This window comes from Saimiri boliviensis, chromosome X (genome assembly GCF_048565385.1).
Source record: "Saimiri boliviensis isolate mSaiBol1 chromosome X, mSaiBol1.pri, whole genome shotgun sequence".
Lineage (NCBI taxonomy): Eukaryota > Metazoa > Chordata > Mammalia > Primates > Cebidae > Saimiri > Saimiri boliviensis.
Window position 1 is genome coordinate 102,171,070 of NC_133470.1, and position 26,399 is coordinate 102,197,468.

Sequence of the window (26,399 nt, forward strand, 5' to 3'; positions counted from 1 at the left end):
CACACCTGGCTAATTTTTGTATTTTTAGTAGTGATGGTGTTTGCCATGTTTGCCAGCCTGATCTTGAACTCGTGGCTTCAAGTGAGCTGCCTGCCTCGGCCTCCGAAAGTGCTGGAATTACAGGCTTCAGCCATGACAGCAGACTAATTTTTGTATGTTTAGTAGAAACGGGGGTTTCAGCATGTTGCCCAGGCTGGTCTTGAACTCCTGACTTCAAGGGATCCACCCGCCTTGGCCCACTTTATATCCATGCTAAGGTGTTATAGGTACTGTTGAGACTGAAAGGTTTTAAGTTGAAAAGTAACGCGGGCCATTATAGATCTGAAATCAATCCCTCTGGCTGCTGTCTGGGAGATCGTTTAGACTGAGGTCAGAGTGGAAGTAGAGTCCAAATAGAAGGCTACCGAAGGAGTCCGAGCAAAAAGTCATGGGGCTTAAAGAGGTTCTGAGGATGGGGTGGAGCCAGAGGCGATCAACAAGAAATGTCTCAGAGCATTAAGGGAAGCCACCAGCCTAGAGTACTCACTGGTTGCCTGTGTGCAGAACAGTGAGACAGGACAGGAGGCAAGAGGGACTGCCTAACGAGCGCAGAGAGAGGGAGAACGCTCTGTGAGAGCCTCCAGGCTGTCTCTTCTACGGGAGACGGCAGGGGAGGGAAAGACCAGAGGACAGAGAAGGAAGAAGTTTGGAGTGTCAAGGAAGACACTCCAAGAGGCCAGGTGGCAAGACCGAAGGCCTGCCGCGGGCTCCGGCCCCGCCCCCGGCTCCACCTCTTCTCCTTCCCGCCTCCCAACCCCAAACCGCGGCTCATCCTCGAGGGCGGAGAGAAGTGGCATTTGAGTCCTCCGGTATCCCAGCAGGCAGTGCAGCCTAGAGACGCTGACAAAGGAGCGGAGGAGCAGTCGCAGCTGCTTTCCGAGGAAGCCGGTGTTGCCGAGGTGAGAGTCCCCCACCGTCCCGTCACCCACTTCCTTTGACTTCAGGAAAACGTGGAAGTTACGTGCCTGAGAGCCCCCCGCCAAAGAATGACCCATCCCCACAGTCGGAGTTTGGCTCTGTAATTGACAGCGGGGCTCCGTGGCGCCGCGATGCGGGTGGGCAGCGGGGAGGAGGCGGCGGGGGTCTTTTCCTGTCCCGTGTGTCCTTGGCAGTGGACCCTCCGCCCGCAGAGCCCGGCCCCGGTGTCTGGCCAGCTACTGTGTGCCTCGCTCCTGCCTGGGCAAAGGCAGGCTCGGGAGCCTCTCGGTGCCTGCCCAGCGGAGTTTGGTTGCCCCGGGGATGCGGCTCTAGGGACAACTCTTTGGTGGACGCAGAGAGGAGGGCTGGGGGAGGGAGGTTGACTCTCTGGGGTGACACGGTCCTCGCCCTTCCTCCAGCTCAGCCGGTCGCCCCAGCGAGCAACTGGAAGGAAATCGGCTGGGCTGGAGCGAAGCGTCCCGGGATATCCTCGGCTCTGCTCTCTTTGGCTGGAGGGAGATGAAACTGGGGTGGAGAGGCGGAGTGGAAGAGCGAACGCCTTCTTGGAATAATGGGGTGGGGTGTAGGGGGTGCGTGGCCTATATCCTTCCCCCTCCCTGGACCTCTGCACGGATCCTGATGGTTGCACCAGCCGCTCTGCTGTAAACAGGCTCACATGATCGGTTTCATATGGAGCGGCCGGTGTGGGGACGAGGGCTGGGAAGGCTGGGCCCCAATCAGGTGGAGCTGAAGTCCTAGGTCAGACCATTTTTGACTCCCTCTCGAGCCCTCCAGCCGTTAATCGATGCTCCGCCGTTTCCCCCTTTGAAGGAAAGTAATTAACATCTGCCCTCTCCGGCTGAAGTAGCACTTCTGCCCCGGTAGAATAGGAGAGATCTCCCGTCGGGGAACGAGAGGACAAATACTAAGTGAAAATTTACCATTGAGGGAAATAAGAAGAGGACGCAAACGTGAAAAATTGGGTCCTTTGGATCTTGCCTAAAAGCAGTCCTGTACTTTCGGAGTGCATTGCGTTCTCAATGTGAATTCCAGACAGAAAGGGGAAAGTCTACTTTTTCACTCAAGGCACACATGTGATTTAATAATGTTCTCGGTGAAGATCTTGTCCACGCTTCCTCTAAGTACTGGAAAATCTCTGCCTAGAAAATACGATATACAGGATATTAAATACGGAGTGGATGCCAACTTTTAGATTACAGTTGGTAGTGAGAAGATTGGAAAACAGGAAATGGGGCCAAATGTGTCTTTCAAGTTGTTCACATCTACATACCCAATCAGAATGCGAGATTAAACTAGTTTCTGAAGCATTTCTTGAACTCTCAAAACAACAGAGGTTTGTTTACTCAAATACTATGAAAGTTTGGAATTTTTCAACTCTGGAAGGGATAGCTGTGATAGATTCCCTATACTCGTATTAATAATATATAATTAAATGTTATGGACACATATTCAGTATAAAGTTACTCATTTGTAGGCAAAAATACAAAACAGATCAAATAGTTCGTAAAACAATGTATGCTTCTTCCTTAAATTGTTCATGCGCATTTGCTTCCCAAGTGTTTTATTTAATTTTTTCATAGATTTTACATTTAACTGCATTTTCTAAAAACAGTTAAGAAATTATCAGAAAAGCGGTTCCATTCCCCTAATAGGCCAATAAAGTAACTTGCTACTATTCTTCTTCTGTTTTTAAAGAAGTTTAAAATGGAATATAGAGACATTTTACATGTCTACAAAAAACATCTTTTTCAGGACACAGGGTCTTGCTCTGTGGCCCAGGCCTGGAGTGCAGTGGTGCAATGTCAGCTCACTGCAACATTTGTCTCCCAGGCTCAAGTGATCTCCCACCTCAGCCTCCCTAGTAGTTGGGGCTACCGGCGTGCCACCACAACTCCTAGTTAACTTTTGTATTATTATCACTTTTTTGAGACAGAGTCTTGCTCTGTCACCCAAGCTGGAGTGCAGTGGCATGATCTTGGCTCACTGCAGCCTCCACCTCCCAGGCTTAAGCAATTCTCCCGCCTCAGCCTCCCAATTAGCTGCGATCACAGGCATGCACCACCACGACCAGCTTATTTTTATGTTTAGTGGAGACTGGGTTTCACCATGTTGGCCAGGCTGGTCTTGAACTCCTGACCTCAAGTGATCTGCCCACCTTGGTCTTCCAAAGTGCTATGTTTATAGGCATGAGCCACCATGCCTGGCCAACTTTTGTCATTTTTTTTTTTAAAGACAGGGTTTCACCATGTTGGCAAGGCTGGTCTTGAACTCTTGACCTCAGGTGATCTGCCCACCTCGGCCTTCCAAAGTGTTATGTTTATAGGCATGACCCACCATGCCTGGCCAACTTTTGTCATTTTTTTTTTTTTTTTTTTTAAGATAAGGTTTCACCATGTTTGCCCAGGCTGGTCTCAAGCTCCTGATCTTAATTGGTCTGCCCATGTTGGCTTCCCAAAGTAATCCCAAAGCTGGGATTACAGGCATGAGCCACCACGCTTGGCCTTCTACGTCCACCTCCCGGGTTCAAGCAATTCTCCTGCCCAGTCTCCCAAGTACCTACGATTACAAGCGCCCACCACCACACCGAGCTAGTTTTTGTATTTTTAGTAGAGACGGGGTTTCATCATGTTGGCCGGGCTTATGGCTTGTCTTGAACTCCTGACCTCAGGTGATCCACCTGCTTCGGCCTCCCAAAGTTCGGGGATTACAGGCATGAGCCACTACACCCGGCCAAAAATATATATATATATTTTTTTGTTTTAATTAGCTGGGCATAGTTGCTTGGCACCTGTGGTCTCAACTACACAAGAGGCTGAGGTGGGAAGATCACTTGAACCTGGGAGGTCGAGGCTGCATTAAGCTGAGGCCATGCCACTGCACTCCAGCTGGGCATGGTGGCTCACACCTGTAATCTCAGCATTTTGGGAGGCCAAGGCAGGTGGATCACCTGAGGGAGTTCGAGACCAGACTGGCCAACACGGAGAAACCCTGTCGCTACTAAAAAATACAAAATTAGCCAGGCGTGGTGGCTCATGCCTGTAATCCCAGCTACTCAGGAGGCTGAGACAGGAGAATCATTTGAACCTAGGAGGTGAAGGTTGCAGTGAGCCCAGATCATGTCATTGCACTCCAGCTTGGGCAACAAGATTGAAACTCCGTCTCAAAAAAAGAAAAAAAAAAAAAGGAATTGCACCCTGCAGAGTTCTCATTAGGTATATTAACCATATAGGTTGACCTGTACCTCTCTTCATCAGGAAATTGAAGATGGCCTCAGCTAAATCCTGCCTCCAAAATTAGAAATAGCAGCTTCAGTTGACTTTCTTGACCTTCAGGGCAGAGAACAAAGTCTGATTCTTTTACTCATTCCAGCTTCTTCCTGAATTAGACAGACTATGTTATTAGTGATGAAGTTAGAATTCTTTTTAAAAAAGGAAGGCTGTAGCATTGTCTTACTTTAGTAGTACCTTGGTTACATCACCAGAACCAATGTCTGGTTTTTAGCTTTTCCAGGTTCAGCATTTCATTGGCACATCCAGAAATTGTCAGTCTCACTGATTGATTCACACCAGCCAAACTCAAAAGATTCCTATGAGCATGAATGGCAATTTACTAACTCTCAGTGAGAAGGAGAACTGTCAAACAGACCAGAAGACTCATGTGTAAGCCAAGGCAAGCTTTGCTCTTGACTATATGGAAACACAAAAACACTTGCTCTTGAACTCCCCTTTTTCCAGGTTCTATGAGGACCACTTTTTTCAAGCCTAGCAGTTAATATATTCCACACTATTACAGGTTTCTTTATATAAAAACCATTTCAGTCACACCTTTGTGTGGATATATCCTAGTCACTTGGTTGAATTCGGTCACATGTAAAACATCTCTAAAAACCTGTTTCTTCTCCATTTCTGAACCCTTAGCCTAGGCCCTCATCATTTCTTCATACCACATTCATTCGACAGTTTATTTTTATTTTTTTATTTTTGAGACGGAGTTTTGCTCTTGTTGCTCAAGCTGGAGTGTAAGGGTGTGATCTCGGCTCACTGCAACCTCTCCCTCCCTGGTTCAAGCAATTCTTCTGTCTTGGCCTCCCAAGTAGCTGGGATTACAGGTACATGCCACCAGGCTTGGCTAATTTTTGTATTTTTTGCAGGGATGGGGTTTCATCCTATTGGTCGGGCTGGTCTTGAACTCCTGAACAAGTGATCTGCCCGCCTCGGCCTCCCAAAGTGCTGGGATTACAGCCGTGAGCCACTGAACCTGGCCGATTTTTTATTTTTTATGGTAACTACTCAGGAGTTAGGTGTTGTGGTTGAATGGTCAACGGCAACCCTTTCCTACTTCAAATCTTATTAGATCAGTTCCCTGCTTAAAGTCCTGAAGGCCAAGCACAATTGTAGGTTATGCTTGTAACCCCAGTGCTTTGGGAGGCCAAGGCAGGCAGATCACTTGGTCAGGAGTTCAAGACCAGCCTGGGCAACATAGTGAGACTTTGTCCCTATATTTAAAAGAGAAGATCTTTAGGTGGTTTCCCACTGCCTGCAGCAGTGGTTCTCAAAGTTTAGTGTGGATCAGAATCACCTGGAAAACTTGTTAAAACAGGTGACTGGGCCCCAATCCCAGAATTTCTGATTCAGTAGGCTTAGGGTGAGAACCAAGAATTTGTGTTTCTAACAAGCCAGAACCACTGGCATAGGGAATCAAGTCTAAACCCCCAAACGTTCACAAAATCTTTCACAATCTGCCTCTAACTTACCTTTCTAGCTGAATTTCTTGCCACTCCTCCCATATATGCTAGTTGTAACCATATGCCAAAGCTCATTTTAAACATCCCTTTTGTGCTGCTACACACATTCTTCCTGGAATTCACCTGGCCCTCCCCTTCTACTGCAGACTAGCCTTAAGGCAGATGATCACTTTCTTTCTTTCTTTTTTTTTTTTTTTTCTTTTTTTTTCTTTTTTTTTTTTTTTTGAGACAGAGTTTCGCTCTTGTTACCCAGGCTGGAGTACAATGGCGCGATCTCGGCTCACCGCAACCTCTGCCTCCTGGGTTCAGGCAATTCTCCTGCCTCAGCATCCTGAGTAGCTGGGACTACAGGCACGCACCACCATGCCCAGCTAATTTTTTGTATATATCTGTTTTTCCTGCTATTCCCAGTTTTTGGAGGGCTGACAAAATATTTTCATCTTATCCCCATATTCCCTAGCACCGTGCCTCATATATATGTGCTCAGGAAATGTTTATTGAATCTGTGATTCTTTTTTTTTTTTTTTTTTTTTGAGACATTGCCTCACTCTGTTGCCCAAGCTGGAGTGCAGTGGTGCAATCTTGGCTCACTGCAACCTCTGCCTCCTGGGCTCAAGGTTCTCCTGCTTCACCTCAGCCTCCCAAGTAGCTGGGATTACAGGTGCCCGCCACCATGCCTGGCTCATTTTTGTATTTTTAGTAGAGACCGGGTATCGCCATGTTGGCCAGATTGGTCTTGAACTCTTAACCTCAGGTGATCTACCTGCCTCGGCCTCCCAAAGTGCTGTGATTACAGGCGTGAGCCACCGTGCCTGGCCATGAATTTGTGATTCTAAAACTTCTCAGTGCTACATGTAGCAACATATATATAATCCTATAATATGGATTTTGCTTTGAGAATTGCAAATTTTGAAATAAATGAGGACATATTGAGATATTGTAAAACATGGAAATAACACAATAATTATAACCAGGTTGTAAATAACACATTTGAAAATATGAAGTGTTTTCAAAAAGACATTAGGGTATTCTTTCTTTTAATCTTGAAATATATACTACTCAACTTTTAAATCTTGAATATGGACTAGCCAATCACAACATATGCTTTATAACAGTCAATCCCATTAGTTAAAATAGCAAAGCATACCAAAAATCTAGAAAATATTTAAAAACAGGCCGAGTGCAGTGGCTCATGCCTGTAATCCCAGCACTTTGGGAGGCTGAGGTGGGTGGATCACGAGTTCAAGAGATCGAGACCATCCTGGCCAACATGGTGAAACCCCATCTCTACTAAAAATACGAAACTTAGCTGGGCTTGTTGGTGCGTGCTTGTAATCCCAGCTACTCGGGAGGCTGAGGCAGAATTACTTGAACTGGGAGGCAGAGGTTACAGTGAGCCAAGATTGTGCCACTGTACTCCGGCCTGGTGAGAGAGCAAGACTCCATCTAAAAAATATATGTATATAATATATAAACAAAATTGCCAAATATTAAGCAATGAGCATTAAAGTCGAAAGTAAACATTAGAATGTCACTTGTTATGACTTTAGGAAAATGCCAGCCATTAGAAACCCTAATAAGCAATACTGGCAATTCAGAGGACAATTGAGTTTATGAAGTGTGAGGGAAGGAGGTTTTAACACTAGTGAGACTAAAGGAAAGGAACATATTGCTCTTAACGATTTAATCTTTAGTTGGCCATTGGCACAGGATGCACAGAGTAGGACATAGCCCCTGTGCCCAGATAAAAGGGAGCTGATCTGAAGGTGGAGCTGGGAACCTTAATCAGTAAACAGCAAGAGCCAGGGAAAGATAGTTAAGTAGCTGGTACACTGACCAAGCAGATGGGTTGCCAGTTTCTGGGTGAAGACTGTACTTCGAATCATCCTTAACTGTTTTCAAACTTCGACCCACTTATTTTATTTGCTTCTTGCAGCCTCCTCTTTCCAAAAACAGGTTGTGGGGTACAAATGAGAAAATGCTGTGAAAGCAGCTTCAGTGCAACTTAACGGTCTCTAAGTTTTGTACGTATGGTGGTGAAATGGATTCCTGTTTATCTCAAAGTCTTTTCCTTCCTCTGGTCAATGCAAAGTGAGGAAAATGGAGAAAATCATCATACTTTGCGGTGCTGGTCTCCCTGGATTGATGGTAGTGGCAGGCGTGTGTGAAGATCTCAGTGTTTATGCTTCTTTTTGTCGCAAAGTAGTTTGCAAACTGGTCACAAGGTGGTGTGCACACATAAGGTTTTCTTTATAATTTCATTCAGGATTGCTTTTCTGTGCTTTTGGTACAGGGGAGGAAGACAAGACAGTTTCCCGTATCACCAGATCTCTGCCGGTGAGGTCGGAAGTATGTTGGAGCCTCAGGTTTCTAAATGCTTGCTGGCACAGTTAGGCACTGAAGAGCCAGGGGAAATCAGAGGGAAACAGAAGGAGGGGAGGGGAGAAGAGTTGAAGAGAGGCAATTGGGAGTGCTGATCCTCTCTGCTGTCCTCTTACCCCAGCCCGTGGTGAGCAGCCACCTAAGACTTCCTCCTGCTCTAATTAGGATCCCTTGCTTGTCTTGTATGGACAAAGTATGTTCAGCTGTGATGGGTGAGTGCTGGGGGGCGTGTTCCCCAGTGGAGGAGACAGTTATTAATAGACATCTGTAGTATAACTGATAACCTCTTAGCTATCTGCTAAGTGCTCATCACTGACTTTGGGCCTATGAGGGGTGCAAAAAACTAAAGTGCCCCACAAACAGCAAGATGGCCTTATGCCTGACATCTGATTGAGGAGTCAAAATCAATGCACACAAAACAAATGTCAAAATATTCCGTTTTGGCTGGATGCAGTGTCTTATGCCTGTAATCGCAGCACTTTGGGAGGCTGAGGTGGGAGGATGGCTTCCTTTCAGGAGTTCAAGACCAGCCTGGACAACATAGGGAGACCCTGTCTCTACATAACATTTTTAAAATATTAGCCGGGAGTGGTACATATCTGTGGTCCCAGCTACTTGGGAGACTGAGGTGGAAGAATCACTTGAGCCCAGGAGTTTGAGGCTGCAGTGAGCTGAAATTGTGCCACTGTACTCTAGTCTGAATGACAGAGAAAGATCCTGTCTCAAAAAAGAATTCAATTCATAAAGTAAGTACATTAAAAATATAAAATTGGTGAGATCCATGGAGATAGAGATCACTATAGTACAGGAATGCCACAGGGAGGGGGAATTGTTTTTTCTTTTTTTGAGTCTTGCTCTGTTACCCAGGCTGGAGTGCAGTGACGCCATCTCGGCTCACTGCAACCTCTGCCTCCCTGGTTCAAGTGGTTCTCCCGCCTCGGCCTCCCGAGTAGCTGAGATTACATGTGTGCACCTCCACACCCAGCTAATTTTTTTTTTTTTTTTTTTGAATTTTTAGTAGAGACAGAGTTTTGCTATGTTGGCCAGGCTGGTCTTGAACTCCTGGCCTCAAGTGATCTGCCTGCCTCGGCCTCCCAAAGTGCTGGGATTACAGGCATGAGCCACTGTGCCCGGCCAGGGAGGGGAAATTTGAATTAGGTTTTAAAAAATGAGTAAAGTTTTGCTGTCCAGAGAGGAAGAATGGGGCAAAGCTTAGTTATTAATGCCCTGATGAATAGTTCCTGACAACTATAGCTGTTTCATAATCAGGAAAAGAGTGTGTGCAATTAGGTAAGTGAAATTGTCTCTTGATTTTTCTTTATAAAACTGAAAAGGAAACACAAGACAATGCAGAATTGATTGTGATGTGAATTTTGGAACATCCTTTGCACGAACTCTGATCTTCTTGATAAGCAGGGACAGTGGCTACAGATTTAGGGCATGTGTGGTAGTCAGCATGAGGGAGGCAGGACTTTTTTTCATATATATATATATATATATATATATATAAAAATCAAGAGACAATTTCACTTACTGAATTGCACACACTTTTTTCCTGATTATGAAACAGCTATAGTTGTCAGGAACTATTCATCAGGGCATTAATAATTAAGGTTTGCCCCATTCTTCCTCTCTGGACAGCAAAACTTTACTCATTTTTCAAAACCTAATTCAAATTTCCCCTCCCTGGCCGGGCGCAGTGGCTCATGCCTGTAATCCCAGCACTTTGGGAGGCCGAGGCAGGCAGATCACTTGAGGCCAGGAGTTCAAGACCAGCCTGGCCAACGTGGCAAAATCCCGTCTCTACTAAAAATACGAACTTTTTTTTTGAGACAGAGTCTCGCTCTGTCACCCAGGCTGAAGTGAAGTGATGTGATCTCAGCTCAGTGCAACCTCTGCTTCCCAGATTCAAGCAATTCTCCTGCCTCAGCCTCCTGAGTAGCTGGGATTACAGGCGTGCACTACCACGCCCAGCTAATTTTTGTATTTTAGACAGACAGGGTTTCACCATCCCAAAGTGCTGGGATTACAGGCATGAACACCACGCCCAGCTGAGGCAGGACTTTGAAATTCAGACACAGAAGGCTTTGAAATTAAAAGGAATTTCTACTATGCCATTATTCGAAGATAGTAAAAGTAAAATTTGTACTTTGACTTCCGTTGACTAACTTCTCCTTAAAGTTAGAACCAAGAGTTTAGCACTTGTCTGTGTGGTTAATTTTGACTTCCCAGTCAGATTTATGAACCGTTTCATACTCTTTTAAAACAAATAGTTTCACATTGGAGTTAAACATGTTCTTAAGTTTGCAAGTTGTCTTAAATCTTTGTTTTTCTCATTAGGGAGTTTCTGTTGCATGTAAATTATTTTTAAAAATGAAAATTCTTCTATTTAGCCAATAGTTTAAGGTTTTCAGTGTTTTTAGAGGATGATAAATTAGAAAATACACTTAACAGAGATTTTTCGCACATTGTTTCTAAATTCCCTCTTGTGTTTCAAAACAGGCACCTTTTTCAAAATAGGCCCTACCTAGCAGAGTTGTTAACTAAATTTGATTTTTTAAAAAATATAAGTATTCAAAATACTTATAAAATACATATAAAAATAAGTATTCAAAGACTCAGAATTCAAAAGATACAAAAGAGTATCCAGAGAAAAATTCTTCCCACCCCATCTCTAGCGGCTTAGTTTTTCTCTCCATGGACAAATGTGGATATCCTCCTAAAGAATTTCACCCATATCCAAGAGAATAGCTTTACATATTCTTTTATCTCCCCTTTTATACAAATGGCAGCATTTGTTACACACTGCACTGCTCCTTGCATTTCTCACTTAACACTACATCTTGAAGATCAGCCCATCTCCAACTACACAGAGTCTCCTCTTGATATCTGGTATCTCAATGAATGGATAGACTATACTTTATTTAATTGAGTCTCACTCTGTCGCCCAGGCTGGAGTGCAGTGGCATAATCTCAGCTCACTGCAACCTCCCTCCACCTCTCAGGTTCAAGGGATTCTATTGCCTCAGCCTCCCGAGTAGCTGGGATTACAGGCACACACCACCACTCCTGGCTGATTTGTGTATTTTTAGTAGGGATGGGGTTTCACCATGTTGGCCAAGCTGGTCTTTAACTCTTGACCTCAGGTGATCTGCCCACCTCGGCCTCCCAAAGCTCTAGGACTACAGGTGTGAGCCACCGCACGGGGCTTGTTTCCAATCTTTTGCTATGAACACCAAAAAACTAGTTCTTACTGAGTGCCAAGGTCTTTTCCATGTTGTTTCACATAAATTATTTTATTTAACCCTCAGCATTGAAGAGAAAAAACCTTTCACCTACATGACTTCACACAAGGGGAATATATAAGCCAGATAAATCCCTAGACATAGAATCTCTGGATCTGAGGATGTGTGCATTTAATTTGGCAGGTACAACGGTTATGCCAATTCACCTCCTCACAAGCAGTGTAAGCACATGCTTGATTGCTCCCATGATGATGTGCTATCAAAGTTTGAGTTTTACTAACGAGACAGGTAAAAAAATTGTGTTGTAGTATGGCTTTAGTTTGCATTTCTTTTCTTGTGAGTGAGGTTAAACATCCTTTTGTAAGTTCAAGGAGAATTTTTATGTCCCTTTTTGATGAAATATTATAGTTTGCTCATTTTTTGTTGTAGTTAAAAATTCTTATTTCTCTTTATACCCTTTATATCTGGAAATTTGTTGTAGATTTAATTGAAAAGCGATAATTGCATATACTTTTATATCAAGTTGTATTTTTCTCAGTAATTCATAGGCCCTCCATATAGTAGGGAAGCTATTGCTTGTGATATGGATCGTAAGTGTTCCTTTGGGCTTTGCTCATAAAGTTTTTTTGCCATGCAAAATTTAAAAAGTTATACAGATGAATTTATCATTTTTTTGTTTGTTTCTATCTTCAGGAACAGGTTTTTTGTTTGTTTGTTTGTTTTCCAAGATGGAGTCTTGTACTGTCACCCGGGCTGGAGTACGTTGGCACAATCTCAGCTCACTGGAACCTTTGCCTCCTGGGCTCAAGCAATTCTTCTGTTTCAACCTCCTGGGTAGCTGGGATTATAGGCACACACTACCATACCTGGCTACTTTTTGTATTTTTAGTAAAGACGAGGTTTCACCATGTTGGCCAGGCTGGTCTCTAACTCCTAACCACAAGTGATCTGCCTGCCTCGGCCTCCCAGAGTGCTGGGATTACAGGCGTGAGCCACTGCACCCGGCCAACTCCTGGCCTTTCTTCCAGGTAGAATTACTTATGTAGTCTTCTGATTCTCTAGCACTATGCATACCATGGTATGCATTATATTTGAGGTAGCTTCAATATTTTTGTCTTGTCAATTAGACTTCAACTTCTTGAGGGTAGAGCCTGTGCATTATTCATCTTTGTATCTGTGCTCAGCTCTGACATAGTTCCTGGCATATAATAGATGTCCAGCTGAAAGAAAAGAATAAATATTTGCATACATGATTACACAGCTCCTGTTTGATAGAAGTTGGAAAGGCCTCTATCAGAAGCAGAGGATATGTGCCTCAGTAGCTGGTAAAACCAAATAATTCATTGATTTGTTTTATTCTCTTTGAATGTATGAGAACCTGAACTTGAAACTGTTAAGTGGCTTATAGTCTGTTTTAAAGGTGTGATCTACATGGTGAAAATCAGAGGTTTTCTCTGATTGTATGTTTTAGCTTTTACATTTTATTTTTAAAAGCCATGCCTTAATAGTGAGGGCATGCCTATAGTCACAGCTACTCCAGAGGCTGAGTCAGGAGGATTGCTTGAGGCCAGGAGTTCATAACCAACCAGGGTAACATATGGAGAACCTGTCTCTTAAAAAAAAAAAGGCACACTTGGTGTGCTTGGTAAGTAAGAATATTGATTTAAATGAGATCAGGAAATAGAGAAACATCACACTTATCAGGCATTCAGACTTCTGTCAGTTATAGCTATCTGGAACACATTCAAGAACCCAGAGGGAATCCAAAAAAGTCTCTGAAGTTGGAGGAGAATAGCTCTCACAAAGCATGTGTACTTGATGTAGGTGGGAGAGGCACAGTGCCACTCACATGCCAAAGCCTATTTACTGACTTCACATTTTCGTAAAAAAATTCCAAGGACTGCTTAGCATGTGTTGCCATTCGGCCTTCTTTCAAGACATTTTAGCTTGTTTCTGGCTTCAGTAGAAAAAAGAATAAAAGAACTCTCCCACCCATGCTGCCAAGAAGGCACTAAATAAAGTATTGTTGACACAAGCGTAAAAGTGATTCTCATGGTTTTCTCCCAGAACTCATGGAAACTTACTTTGTGTTTATTTTTTAGTCTTTAAGAATTCTGCTGGACTCATGCAAAATCAGTTGTGATTATACTTAATTTATTCTACTTTTCAAAAAATCTGAGGTTTAAAAAGGGTGATATACCTTTGATCTCACCTCTTTGAAAGGGGGTCATTAATTTGAAAAAGACTTCTTTATTCCTTTGAGTATTAGATAATTTACCATAGGTTGAAATCCTCAATGTGAAAGGAGCATGTATAAACCTCTTTGTATAATTTGGTCAAAGCTATGTAAGTAAAGGGAAAAAGTCAAAAGGCATGTTTAAGTAATTTGGGAACTTTTTTTTTTTTTTTTTTTTTTTTGAGTCAGAGTCTCCCTCTGTAGCCCAGGCTGGAGTGCTGCGGTGCGATCGTGGCTCACTGCAACCTCTACCTCCCAGATTCAAGCAATCCTCCTGCCTCAGCCTCCTGAGTAGCTGAGACTACAGGTGCATCACCACACCCAGCTAATTTTTGTATTTTTGTATTTTTAGTAGACAGAGGGTTTCACCATGTTAACCAGGCTGGTCTTGAAATCCTGACCTCAAGTGATCTGCCTGCCTCAACCTCCCAAAGTGCTGGGATTACAGGCATGAGATACTGCACTCAGCCAATTTGGGGGCCTATTTTAATGCATGCTAAATATGCTTTTTGTGGAGGGGCTATAGATTAATGAAAATTGGGATCATTCACTTTTCTTCTTGCTTTCTCCTTCTATTTCTAGATTGCCAAAATGCTTTGGAGTTTTTAACTCAATCTAAGAAAAATCCAAAATAGATTTGAGAGTGTAAAAACAGAAACCACAGCAAGGGGGATTCAGTGCCAATGCATCAACAAAAAAGACAACCAGAGTTAGTGGAAGGAAATCTTCCTGTTTTCGTGTTCCCCACGGAGCTCATATTTTATGCAGATGATCAGTCAACACATAAGCAAGTGTTGACACTGTACAATCCCTATGAGTTTGCCTTAAAGTTCAAAGGTAAGTCCCCTAGCTATATTTTCTGGGTTTTTAACTGGTCCCTACTAATTTTTTACTTGTAGAAACTAATTAAAAACAAAAAACAAAACAAAACACTAATGCCCATTGTGACTTTTTCTTTCAGTTTTGTGTACTACTCCAAATAAGTATGTTGTCGTTGATGCTGCAGGTGCAGTAAAGCCTCAGTGTTGTGTGGATATGTAAGTCAAGATTACTTCCTGGTAACACATTTTAAGTGTGTTAATATTTATATTTTTAACTTGAAAAAAAATAATTTCTTGAAGCTGTTCCCACATAGGGATTTATAATCTTTTGAATTTTTGCTGAAAGTTTGTCTATCAAGTTCTTTGTAAGAAGTGTCTAAGAGATTCGGCCAAATACTTAATAATATTTCATGATGTTGGAGCTCATGTATGTGTTAGTATCTCCATGAACATTTTCTCATTGTTGTGGTTTTAGTCATACTAGGGATGTTTATAAAGGTAAAGTTCTGACTTATTCCTTTAAATTTCTCCAGCTAAAATAGGGGATTTAACTTTCTTTGGACCATGCTGCTATTATAGTGAAATTTGGAAAACTATAATACTGCAGTCTAAAAACAATGGTAATATAAGTTTCTCTGAAGTGATTCAACTAAAAGCCTGGAATTTAATCTATATAAACAAGAAGCAGTTGTGTAACTACTCATCTGTAAAATACTATCTGAGCTCTTCCAGATAATTTCATATTCGAGTGTCAGATAAGTGATTGTTCAAGCTGTTCATATTTAATTTTTACTTTAGAAATAGTGGTGACCAGATGGATCAATTGACCAACCCTTAATTTAAGCTACTAAGTACACTATTTGTTTAAATCTTCTGTGAGAATGAGAAGCACAGTTCTTTTCTTTTGAATACTTTTTCATAAGCTCAAAGCCATAAAATGATGTATCTTTGAGAATGTGTTTTTGCGCATTTTAAAAAATTTTCCTTTAGTACACAATAAGCAAGAATTATTTCAAAGAAATGTGGTCTCTTGCCAAATTAATGTGTTATCTTTGACCTAATTGTTTTGTGTTCCCTAGTAAGAACAAAATAAAATAAATGGAATTGCAGAAAGAATGACAGTGCTCTGCCGGGTGTGGTGGCGCACGCCTGTAATCTCAGCACTTTGGGAGGCCAAGGTGGGAGGATCACCTGAGGTCAGGAGTTTGAGACCAGCCTGGCCAACATGGTGAAACCCTGTCTCTACTAAAAATACAGAAATTTAGCTGGGCATGGTGGCAGGTGCCTGTAATCCTAGCTACTTGGGAGGCTGAGGCAGGAGAATCGCTGGAACCCAGAAGATAGAGGTTGCAGTGAGCCGAGATCACCATTGCACTCTTGTACTCCAGCCTGGGCAAGAAGAGTGAAACTGTCTCAGAAAAGAAAAAAAAAAAAAAAAAAAGAATTACAGTGCTTCATGCTCTTTTCTCTTTAGAGAAATAGAGGTGTATTATTGGCCTTCTGTTGTACTGGATTACTTACTTACTCAGTTGCCTGTTTCTACTTGCATGCCTGGAATTCAATTTTAAGTGTAGGGTGAGGTTTATTGCTTGAACAATAAGTAAGTAGCAATAGAAATTTATGAGATGTTTGTGGGGAATAAACAATTGCATGTATTCCTATTTAGTAAATGTTGCTTCACAGAGATATTCAGAAAAAAAAAAAAAGTCACTGCTAAAGGGATTTTTTTTTTTTTTTTTTTTTTTTTTTTTGAGACAGAGCCTTGCTCTCTTGCTGTGACAGCGATCATAGCTTAATGTAGCCTAAACCTCTTGGGCTTAAGGGATTTTCCTACCTCAGCCTCCCAAGTAGCTAGGACTACATGCATGCCACCGCACCAGTTAATTATTAAATTTTTTTATAGAGATGGGGTCTCTATGTTGCTTGGCCTGGTCTCAAACTCCTGGCCTTAAGTGATCCTGGCCTCAACCTCGCAAAGCACTGGGATTATAGGCGTGAGCCACCATGCCTGACCAAAAAGGAATTTTCTTTACCTATCATTTATTTTTGGCTTAAGACTTTTATTCTGTGTTTTAGAGTATGTGTTTTAATCAAATATTTCAGAATTACTGATTTCTTTTGGGTTATACTGTGATTTTTTTAGCATCTTAGCAAATTTCTGTTTTTGAGTATTTGGTTACAGTCAGTTAATATTGTTTTAGTGTATTAAAATATCTCACTGCATTCTGTTTGGCCGGCTCCCAGAAATCTAAACAGCATTTGTTGTTTTTGCTGTTTTCAGTGTGATTCGTCATAGAGATGTTCGATCGTGTCACTATGGCGTGATAGACAAATTCCGTCTCCAAGTTTCCGAGCAAAGCCAAAGGAAGGCTTTGGGAAGAAAAGAGGTTGTTGCTACTCTTCTCCCATCAGCAAAAGAACAACAAAAGGAAGAAGAGGAAAAAAGAATAAAGGAACATTTAACTGAAAGTTTATTTTTTGAGCAGTCGTTTCAACCAGGTAGTTTTGGGTTGTTTTAAAGCCCTTTTGAGGCCTTACACATTATTAACTTTAAAATAATCAGGCAGCTAAGAAGAATTACTAGGAAAATCATCTCTCACTTCAAACATGGTTGACTACTTAAAAACTGAACCCAGAGAATCAGGTAGCCGAAGCCTAGAGGTGGACTTTGAGAGGAAGGAATACCCCTCACTGGACTAGGCTGTAAGGAGAGTGTAGATGGTGCTGTAGCCTTTTAAATATATCTATAACATAAATATATCTAAGACTGCAGACACCATACTTTATGAAGCTAGTACAATTTGGCAGTTCTATACTTTGTTTCCATGACTTTCCTATATCCTTTCTCATTTAATTAGTTCCAAGGAAGAGAGAGATTGTGTTTGGCAATAGGCCAAGCTTAGTGCACTGTTCATATTATTTAAAAAAAAAAAAAAATCTCATTAAAGTTGAAGTTAATTAAACTAAGTAGATTATAATATCCCCTGTGGGCTATTAATTGAATCCCTCTCCAGTCCTCATTTCCTTCCAGCTTAGATATTCAGAAGTGTTATGATATATTCTTTCAACATTGACACTACCTCATATTCAACTCTTTGGACGTCATTACCCCTTCCTCTTAACTTCTCATTATCTCCTCCTAAACCTGTTGTAATAGGAGAAAGATAAAATTTTCCATAGAAAAACAGGGAAACTGGAAACTTTCTGATGGTGACCCTGTTACATGACTATGACAGCAGTTGTCCTTGAAATTGCAACATTATATGAAGGATTAAAAAAACTCTTCTTGCTGTTACATTCAGTCACATCAGTTTGTTCATAGAATGTTTATTTCAATAGCAACAAGTGGTACCTCTTTGATTCATTGTAGCCAGAAGTCTCTTCCCGGTCCATTAGGGAGCATCTAGATTTTCTGGTAATACCAGGACTAGAGATCAGGTAGTAGCTATTCGGTTGGTGCAAAAGCAATTGCAGTTTTTGCCATTACTTTAATTGGAAAAACCGCAATAACTTTTGCACCAACCTATAGTGGATTATTTTATTCTCAGCAACTATTATCAGTTGACAGGACCAGCTTTTCATCTTTTGAAGCTGAAAGAGAACTTTTGTCCAGTGTCCCTTTGTCAGATCAATATTGTAAAGTTAACGTAGTTACGAAATGCAAGATTCCACTTTTAAAATGCGTTCACCAGTACAAGAAAGGCCATTTAATTTGTAGTTGTTTTTTGAAGTTAGACTTGTAATTTAAAATAGTCTGTGAAGTTCAATTTTGTATTTAACAGATTGGTTTAATAGCCAAAAATAATAAGGGGTAAGATTTAGGGGTATATGTGTATGTAAATAATATGTAAGGAGAACTCGATTTCTTTTATTTTAAAATTTATTAAAATTCAGGTGAAGAACCTACTAAAAGGCTAAAGAATTATAGTATGGCCTGGCGTGGTGGCTCACACCTGTAATCCAAGCACTTGGGAGGCCAAGGTGGGCAGATCACCTGAGGTCAGGAGTTCACGACCAGCCTGACCAACACGGTGAAACCCTGTCTTTAAAAAAAAAAAAAAAAAAAGAATTGTAGTATGTATTGTCTTATTTTGTTTTATTTTTTATTTTTTGAGAAAGGGTTTCACTCTGTCACCCAGACTAGAGTGGAGTGGTACCATTATACATAGTTCACTGCAGCCTCCAACTCCTGGATTCAAGTAATCCTCCTGCCTCAGCCTCCCAAGTAGTTGGGACTACAGGTGCACATCACCATACCTAGGGTCTCACTGTGTTGCCCAGGCTGGTCTTGAACTCCTAGCCTCAAGTAATCCTCCCACCGGAGCCTCCTAAAGTACTAGGATTACAGAGCTCAGGCTTTACTTTTATAACAAACCTCGACATCTAAAGTACATTAGAGAATTTTTCTGATTGTAAAATTGCAGTAGGCAGATCAATGAGGATAAGTGATGCTGGTATAACATATGGCGATCTCTGTTTTGGGGGGAAGAATTCTCTAATCCATTCCTGCAAGGAAGCTCTGTGAAGGCAGGCATTTTTCCTAGTACTGTTATATCCTCAGCACCTAGCACAGCGTCTGGCATTAACTTGTAAATGGGAAGCCGGACGTGGTGGCTCATGCCTGTAATCCAAGCACTTTGGAGGCCAAGGCGGGCAGATCACCTGAGGTTGGTAGTTCAAGACCAGCCTTATCAACATGGTGAAACCCCGTCTTAAAAAAAAAAATGTTAAAAATAAATAAATAAATAAAACTTGTAAATGGGCTGAGCTAGAAAGGCTGGACATCAGGTCTGGTAACAGTCTGTGGCAATGGTGAGTTTGTTTTGTTTTGTTTTGTTTTGTTTTAGCTTACAAGGTTTTCATGGCTATGACAGCTTTTTAGAGGAAGGATGATACCACAGTAGAGCTCCATTCACAGTCCTGGCTAGTATATCCCATTTATGGGTAGTGACTCCAGTGTGCCTAATAACCTGGCAGTAAGTTGAGTAGTTTCTTCTTTAATAGAGTATCATGATGACTGATTTAGTCTCCTGTCTGCTAAATTTACAGGAATTTATGTGTGGTTGCCAACATGTGGAACACTCAGGTTTTTCATTAAGTTTCTCTGAATTAAAATGTTTAAATAAATTGAGATTGTTTTGGGGAGGCTTTGAAATGTCATTACTTTTACAAGTCCTTAGCTTAGAGGACATTTCAACAATGTTATTAAAGTATTAGCATATTATTAAAGTATTAGAGGTACAAAAGTGTTGGGAGACTCACTTTTAGCAGGAAAATGGTTGATGGCTACGTTATGAAAAATTTGGATTTTGAAATATATTGAAAGTCAGTAAAAAGAAAACATTTAAGTTTATTGTATCAAATACATATAGCAGTAACATAAGAAAATATACCTGTAATCTCACACATTTAACAAATCTGCTTATATAAGTGTTCCATGTTACTTTCCAGACCTTGCCTGTGTGTGTAAGTGCAATTTTATATTTTGTGATTTTTTTTCATTCAACAGAAATTTAACTGTTAAGGGAAACCTGCAGAGTATACTTTTATAAAGTACTAGAGCTCAGGTTATTTAAAAAGCCATTTTAAAAGATACATCGGAATCTTAGTTGGTTTGTCTTAATTACATTACTAACGGATTGCTATGTCTATGCTATAATGTTTGAGTCAGTGCCCTCTGGCTTACGATGATTATGGTCTGTACATACACACACATATAAAAAAATTATGGTCTTAATTATTGTTTATAAAAATAAAAAAAATTGAAAATATCCTAAAAGCCTATCACTTATAAATTGATTAAATTATAAATATTCATAAGATAGTGTGCCAGGCAGACATTTACAAGGATCTGATAGAATGATAAATGCTTATACATTGTCATAGAAAGAGCTTCAAATATATTTCTTTTTTTTTTAATTTTTGTTTTTTGTGCCATGACTTGTATTCAAATATATTTCTAAGGAAAAAGAAAAGCAGTTACATAACAGTATGTATAATATGGCCTTATTTATGTAAAATATTCTTCTAAATGTTTATATGGGCGTTTGTAAAATCTGAAAGGATACATACCAAGCTGTTAACACTGTTAGCTCTAGGAGGGTGGAATTATGAGGAACATTTACATTTTCTTTATCTTTATAACGTATTTTACAATTATCCTGTAGTACTAGGGAAAAAAAGCTTTTTTCATCTTGAAAAATTTCAAGCATTTATGCAAATATTTTTGGAATACTAAAAATTCCAAATTTCTCTATGTGCTAAATGTTCTCTAAATACTAAAAATTCTTCGAAATGATCTTTATTGTGGATTTGCAGTGAACAGTGTATTTGTCATAAATAACTGTTTTTCTTGAGAATTCATCCTTGCAAATATAACTATAAGGGTACTCTATTAACTGAAATTAATAGTTTTTCTTTTAGGTATTTCTGCTATTGTTTCATCCCAAGCAGTAATTACTATAAAATTTGAATTTGTTTTCACCTCTCTGGCTCTGATGAAGTTCAATTAAACTCCATACAACAGCTAAGGTATTAATAATTTAGAAAAGTTCCATTTAATAATAGAATGAACAGCATTTCATTATTAAAACACAAAGATTGTATTGCTGTTGGCTGTTCCTTTTAATGAAAGGAAAGGTAGTGGGAAAAGCCATATGACAAAAAAAAAAAAAAAATGCTGTTATTGGGTTTCTTAAAAGTATGAGTATGTATACTATACACATAGAGCCAGAACTGTAGAATAGCAGGTCTGATAACATTTTATTTATTTATTTATTTTTGAGACAGTCTTGCTCTTTTACCCAGGCTAGAGTGCAATGGCACAGTCTTGGCTTACTGCAACCTCCGCCTCCCAGGTTCAAGCAATTCTCCTGCCTCAGCCTCCTGAGTAGCTGGGACTACAGGTATATGCCACCACGCCTGGCTACTTTTTGTATTTTTAGTAGAGACGGGGTTTCACCATGTTGGTCAGGCTGTTCTGTATCCCCTGACCTCGTGATCCGCCACCTTAGCCTTCCAAAGTGCTGGGATTACAGGCGTGAACTACCACACCCAGCCTTTATTTTTAAGCTTTCAGAATTGTATTTTAGGGACACTTAACGTGAGATCTACTCTCTTAATGAATGTGTACAATAAAATACTGTTTAACTGTAGGGACAGTGTTGCCAAGCTGATCTCTAGGACTCAGTTTACATAATTGAGATCTATGCCCATTGATTAGCAATTTGCATTATCCTTCTCCCTCATCCTGTGGCAACCACCATTTTGCTCTCTGCTTCTATGAGTATGACTATTTTAGATTCCATGTGTAAGTGGAATCATGCAGTATTTGTCCTTCTGTGACTGGCTTATTTCACTTAGCGTATTTGCCAGATACCATTTCTGCTGTGTTCTTTGCTATAAATGGGATAGAGCAGAGGGAAACACTTTTAGTTCCTTAACATTTTCAAAATCGATAGTAGGATGTACAGTTATTAGGATCAAACCTATCTGGAGATCTCCCTAAAATGTTCCAAAAAGGTAGTGGAGGTCTAGTGTGGCAGGCTCGAATTGAATATACACAGGCAAGTCACTGGGGTACTGGAAGAAAATATCAGAACTTCAATTTATGTTTATTTTAGCACATTCTTCCAAAATTCGATTTGTATATTTTATATTAAGCCTAACAGTACAGAGCATGTGCTTATAATTTTAAAATGTGCATAGATTGATGATACATGCTTGGATACTTTCTACTGACTATGGTGGGGTGGTGGGAGGAGTTGGTGACCACCTTTCAGTAGGAACTCACTACCTCACAATGCTACGTCAGCATTCTATGCAGCCATGATTCAGACCGGTTAAGATATGGGCTTCCACGTCAGCCCAGCAGTTAACTCTCTGACGGATGAAAATGATGGGGAAACAATCGGAGAAGTTAGACAAAATCAGAATCCTGGTGAGTGGCGGCCAGTATCTGTGAAGGAACTTTTGTCTTAAAGTTTTTGGAAGGAAGCTTAGGGATTTTTGTCTTTTTACAGAAAACAGAGCTGTCTCCTCAGGACCTAGTTTACTAACTGTCTTCCTGGGAGTGGTGTGCATTGCAGCCCTCATGCTGCCTACACTGGGGGATGTGGAATCGCTGGTGCCTCTCTACCTCCACTTAAGTGTGAATCAAAAATTAGTGGCTGCTTATATCTTAGGTAAGGGTTTTAAAGATGCATTTGGGACATATGTGTAGGGTTTTATGTGTGTGGCAGGGTGGTGGTGGTTTGATTTTTTTGTTTTTTAGAAGAACAGGTAAATGCTTCAAGAGCATGTTGAGGTCAGGTGCCTTTGAATAATTTTTAGCTCGTATTTATTTCTTTTTAGCGTATCTATCTAATACCTGATACTGTATTCAATTATTTTCCTTTTCTGACTTACAGTGGCGTAAAACATGTATAAAATGTAAAACATATGTATTCCATGATAAAGCATTTCTACTTTTAAGAATTGCCCTAGGGAAATAGACAAACTATACTGTGATAAAGATGAACAGTGCAGCCTTGTTTAATATTGTGAACCTTTCTCTTTTATTATTATTTTTTCCTTACTTTTGAAGATACCATGTTCAGAACCTTTCTCTTTAAACCAATTCCCTTATTTCCTTCAGCCATCCTGGCTTGAAATCTTAGAGTTGATCATTTAAATTGAACAAACATTTATTCCATACTTTCCATGTGTCGAGGATTAGTGTTCTGGTGATGAATGACTTTCCTCATGCTTAGATGCCAACTCTTTCAGTATTCCCTGGCATATTGCTCTCTCTTTTTCATTTCAAAATTGTCTTCTAGGTTGTCTCTCTACCTTCTGTCTGTGTTCTTCCTTCTCTCCTTTTTTTTTTTTTTTTTTTTTGAGATGGAGTCTTGCACTGTCGCCCAGGCTGGGGTGCAATGGGGCAATCTCTGCTCACTGCAACCTCCACTTCCCAGGTTCAAGCAATTCTCCTGCCTCAGCCTCCTGAGTAGCTGGGATTACAGGCACCCTCCACCACGCCTGGCTAATTTTTTGTATTTTTAGTAGAGACAGGGTTTCACTATGTTAGCCAGGCTGGTCTTGAATTCCTGACCTCGTGATCTGTCCGCCTCCCAAAGTACTGGGATTACAGGTGTGAGCCACCGCGCCTGGCCTGCTTTCATCCATTCACTTCCCCTCACCAACCATCCATCACATTGTCAGATTAATTTCTCTTTTGCTTTCACGACCACCCCCTAGTCAAAAACCTTCAGTGGTTCTCCATAATCCATAGAATGAAGTGTATAACCCTTAGTGCCATAGTTTGTCATTTAAGACTCCACAATCTGAGATGTCTATGAGCCAATCTTGTCTAGCTGCTTCCCTCTATAAATCATTGCATAAAGCCTTTTAGATTATTCACTGATTCTGGAAAAGCTCCTCTAGAGGCCCAGCCCTCCAGGCCCTTACTCATGCCATTCCCTCACCTGAAATGCCTGCCCATCTCCTCATTCTGTCTCTTTCCTGTCCATCTTTTTTTTTTTTTTTTTTTTTTTTTTTTTTAAATAGAGTCTGTCTCTGTCACTCAGGCTGGAGAGGGCAGTGGTATGATCTTGGCTCACTGCTACCTCTGCCTCCCCAGTTCAAGGGATTTTGCTGCCTCAGCCTCCTGAGTGGCTGAGATTACAGGTGCCTGCCACCACACCTGGCTAATTTTTGTATTTTTAGTAGAGACGGGGTTTTCCCATGTTGGCCAGGCTGGTCTTAAACTCCTGACCTCAGGTGATCCACCCACCTTGGCCTCCCAAAGTGCAGGGATTACAGGCATGAGCCACCATGCCTGGCCCCTGTCCATCTTTTAAGGCAGCTTTTACCACTGGGGACAACTTTTCTGACTTCCCCAGTCCCATGTGATTATTCTCCTTCTGTGTACTTTTTTTTTTTTTTAATCACACTTTCATTACCCTTCATTTAGGACAGAACATATTATTCTTCTTATTTTTGTTTTATGTGGAGAGTCTCTTCAAAAGAGAGAAGCAAAACAGGAATGCCCTGCTTCTGCCTCTTTGTGGCCCTAGGGCCCTGGAATATAGGTAGACTTGATGCTTTTGTTGACAAAGTCCACTGGCTTTACCCATGCTTTAAAGTGGCACATCTGCTATTACTGTGGCTGATGCGACTGGATAAAGTAGGAGACATGTTTGATGGATAGATTTGCTATGGCCAGACATTAGTGATTTAATTAAATCTCTGCAGTGACTGTCCATTGCTATAAATTGGATTTCTTTTGTATAATATCAACAAAATTCAATTTGACTTTGAGTTCTTGGTAGAGTGCCTGCGTATGTGCTACATTTTATTTGTTCATTGAGGTCCAAACAATTGCTTATTGAATGGAAATTTTGTTAGATGCATGTCTTTTAACTGTTCTCCATTTTTCATCTTTCAGGTCTTATCACAATGGCCATACTTAGAACATGAGCAAGGATTTCAGTTGACTTCTGAAGTAACTGTCTTGAACATATGAATGTGGACTGCCTTTTATCTCTATTTCACTGCATTAACATGCTACCAACTATAGAATGATTTGAAATAATTTCAAATGTATAATATATATTTTAAATTACTCTATAATTTGAAGGACTGCATAACATTGTATTACAGACGGCAAGGATGCTTCTGAGTGACACGTAGGAAATTATTTGAAGAAGTTCTTTTTATATCTATACCTGGTGTGCAAAAGACTTTAAAACATTTGTTATTTTCTCATCTTTTTTCTAATTCCCTTTGATTACGAGGGGTCACGTATGCTTTAAAGTTACAAGACTAAAAGAGCAAACTGGCCTAAAACTAAAATGACATTTATTCCCTACCTACAAACATCAACCTGATTATGTAAATTATACCTTGCCCTCTATCATTATAAATGGTTGCCATGGTGTTTCTAAAAATAATTGTTTTACCATTAATGTGTAGAGGGCAAACAAAGCGTAAAGTACTAAGGGATCATGCTTATTCTAGGGTCTCACAGAAGACAGGACATGTTTAGTTCATCTTGTGAATTACAGAATGGATTGTGGTCCAGACACCAAACATCATATGGGGTTAAAAAAAAGAAAAACAACCTAATAGAAGTAGGATGACCTCTCTCTTTGGTCTGAGAGTTCTAAAGGAAGGTAGGCATCTGTTTAGTTAGTTGGTTCAACCTGGCTTTACCTCTGGTTAATGCTTTGTGTTAATAGGAAGGAAACATCACTTTATCTTTTCTTCCAAGCCCCTTCCCCGCCTGACTTGCCCAGACTGGGATTACCAGATACCAGGTGATTTATGTGGAGATTATTTTTCACCTCTAAGCCAAGTAGAGGAAGCTCTTGATAGCTGTGTCTATTTTATATCAGTCACTGAGACTTTTTTTTAAGGTTTTATTTATTATTAAGACAACTTTGCCAAAAAAAAGTCCCCCAAGCACAACTATTTACATTTCTCTATAGCCTCTTCTGATCTCTAACACATATATGCAGTTTTAACTGTTATTGTCATAGTAACTGATCTTTTGTCTTAGGATTTTTACCTGAAAGCACAATGCATTAAGTCTCTTTAAAATCATCTTTCAGATCTTTTTACAGAATGAACTTATGCACTGCTACTGTAGTATTCTCAAGGAATATATGTAAACACAAATGTATGCCTGAAGTTGGTTTTAGCAGAAAACGTCTCTGCTTCTAAAAACTTTTATGTCTAGTCTTCCATAGGAAATCCTCATTGTTTAACCATGTGGGGAGCATAAGTCATTAAACGAATCATATCTGTACATTGTGTAATGAATGAAAAGCACATAAATGTAATCTACTTTGAACTTTGTAAAAAAATCATGTGTGGAGGCTATTCTTGTTTATCCATCTCAAGTCCTGTGTGTGCACATGTGTGCAAGTGCACATACACATGTGTGTGTGATAACACATTGTAAAGAACAGAAATTACTTAAAAAAATAAAATAAACAAAAATGGAGACCTGA

At 40.5% G+C, this 26,399-nt stretch overlaps 1 protein-coding gene across 3 annotated transcripts; it reads left to right on the forward strand.

Annotated features, from left to right (window-relative positions):
* Nucleotides 1–839: 839 nt before the first annotated feature.
* On the forward strand, nt 840–26,399 carry MOSPD1 (motile sperm domain containing 1). Of its 3 annotated transcripts, XM_074392304.1 has the most exons (7): nt 859–938; nt 13,775–13,892; nt 14,168–14,422; nt 14,547–14,622; nt 16,688–16,905; nt 22,428–22,589; nt 24,833–26,399. In XM_074392304.1, exons 3-7 carry the CDS (start codon nt 14,269–14,271, stop codon nt 24,862–24,864), a joined length of 642 nt encoding a protein of 213 aa, XP_074248405.1. In that variant the 5' UTR covers nt 859–938; nt 13,775–13,892; nt 14,168–14,268; the 3' UTR covers nt 24,865–26,399. The 3 variants fall into 3 exon arrangements, with proteins under 3 accessions (XP_003931204.1, XP_074248406.1, XP_074248405.1); XM_003931155.3 differs by lacking the exon at nt 13,775–13,892 and having other exon boundaries at nt 840–938; XM_074392305.1 differs by lacking the exons at nt 13,775–13,892; nt 22,428–22,589 and having other exon boundaries at nt 840–938.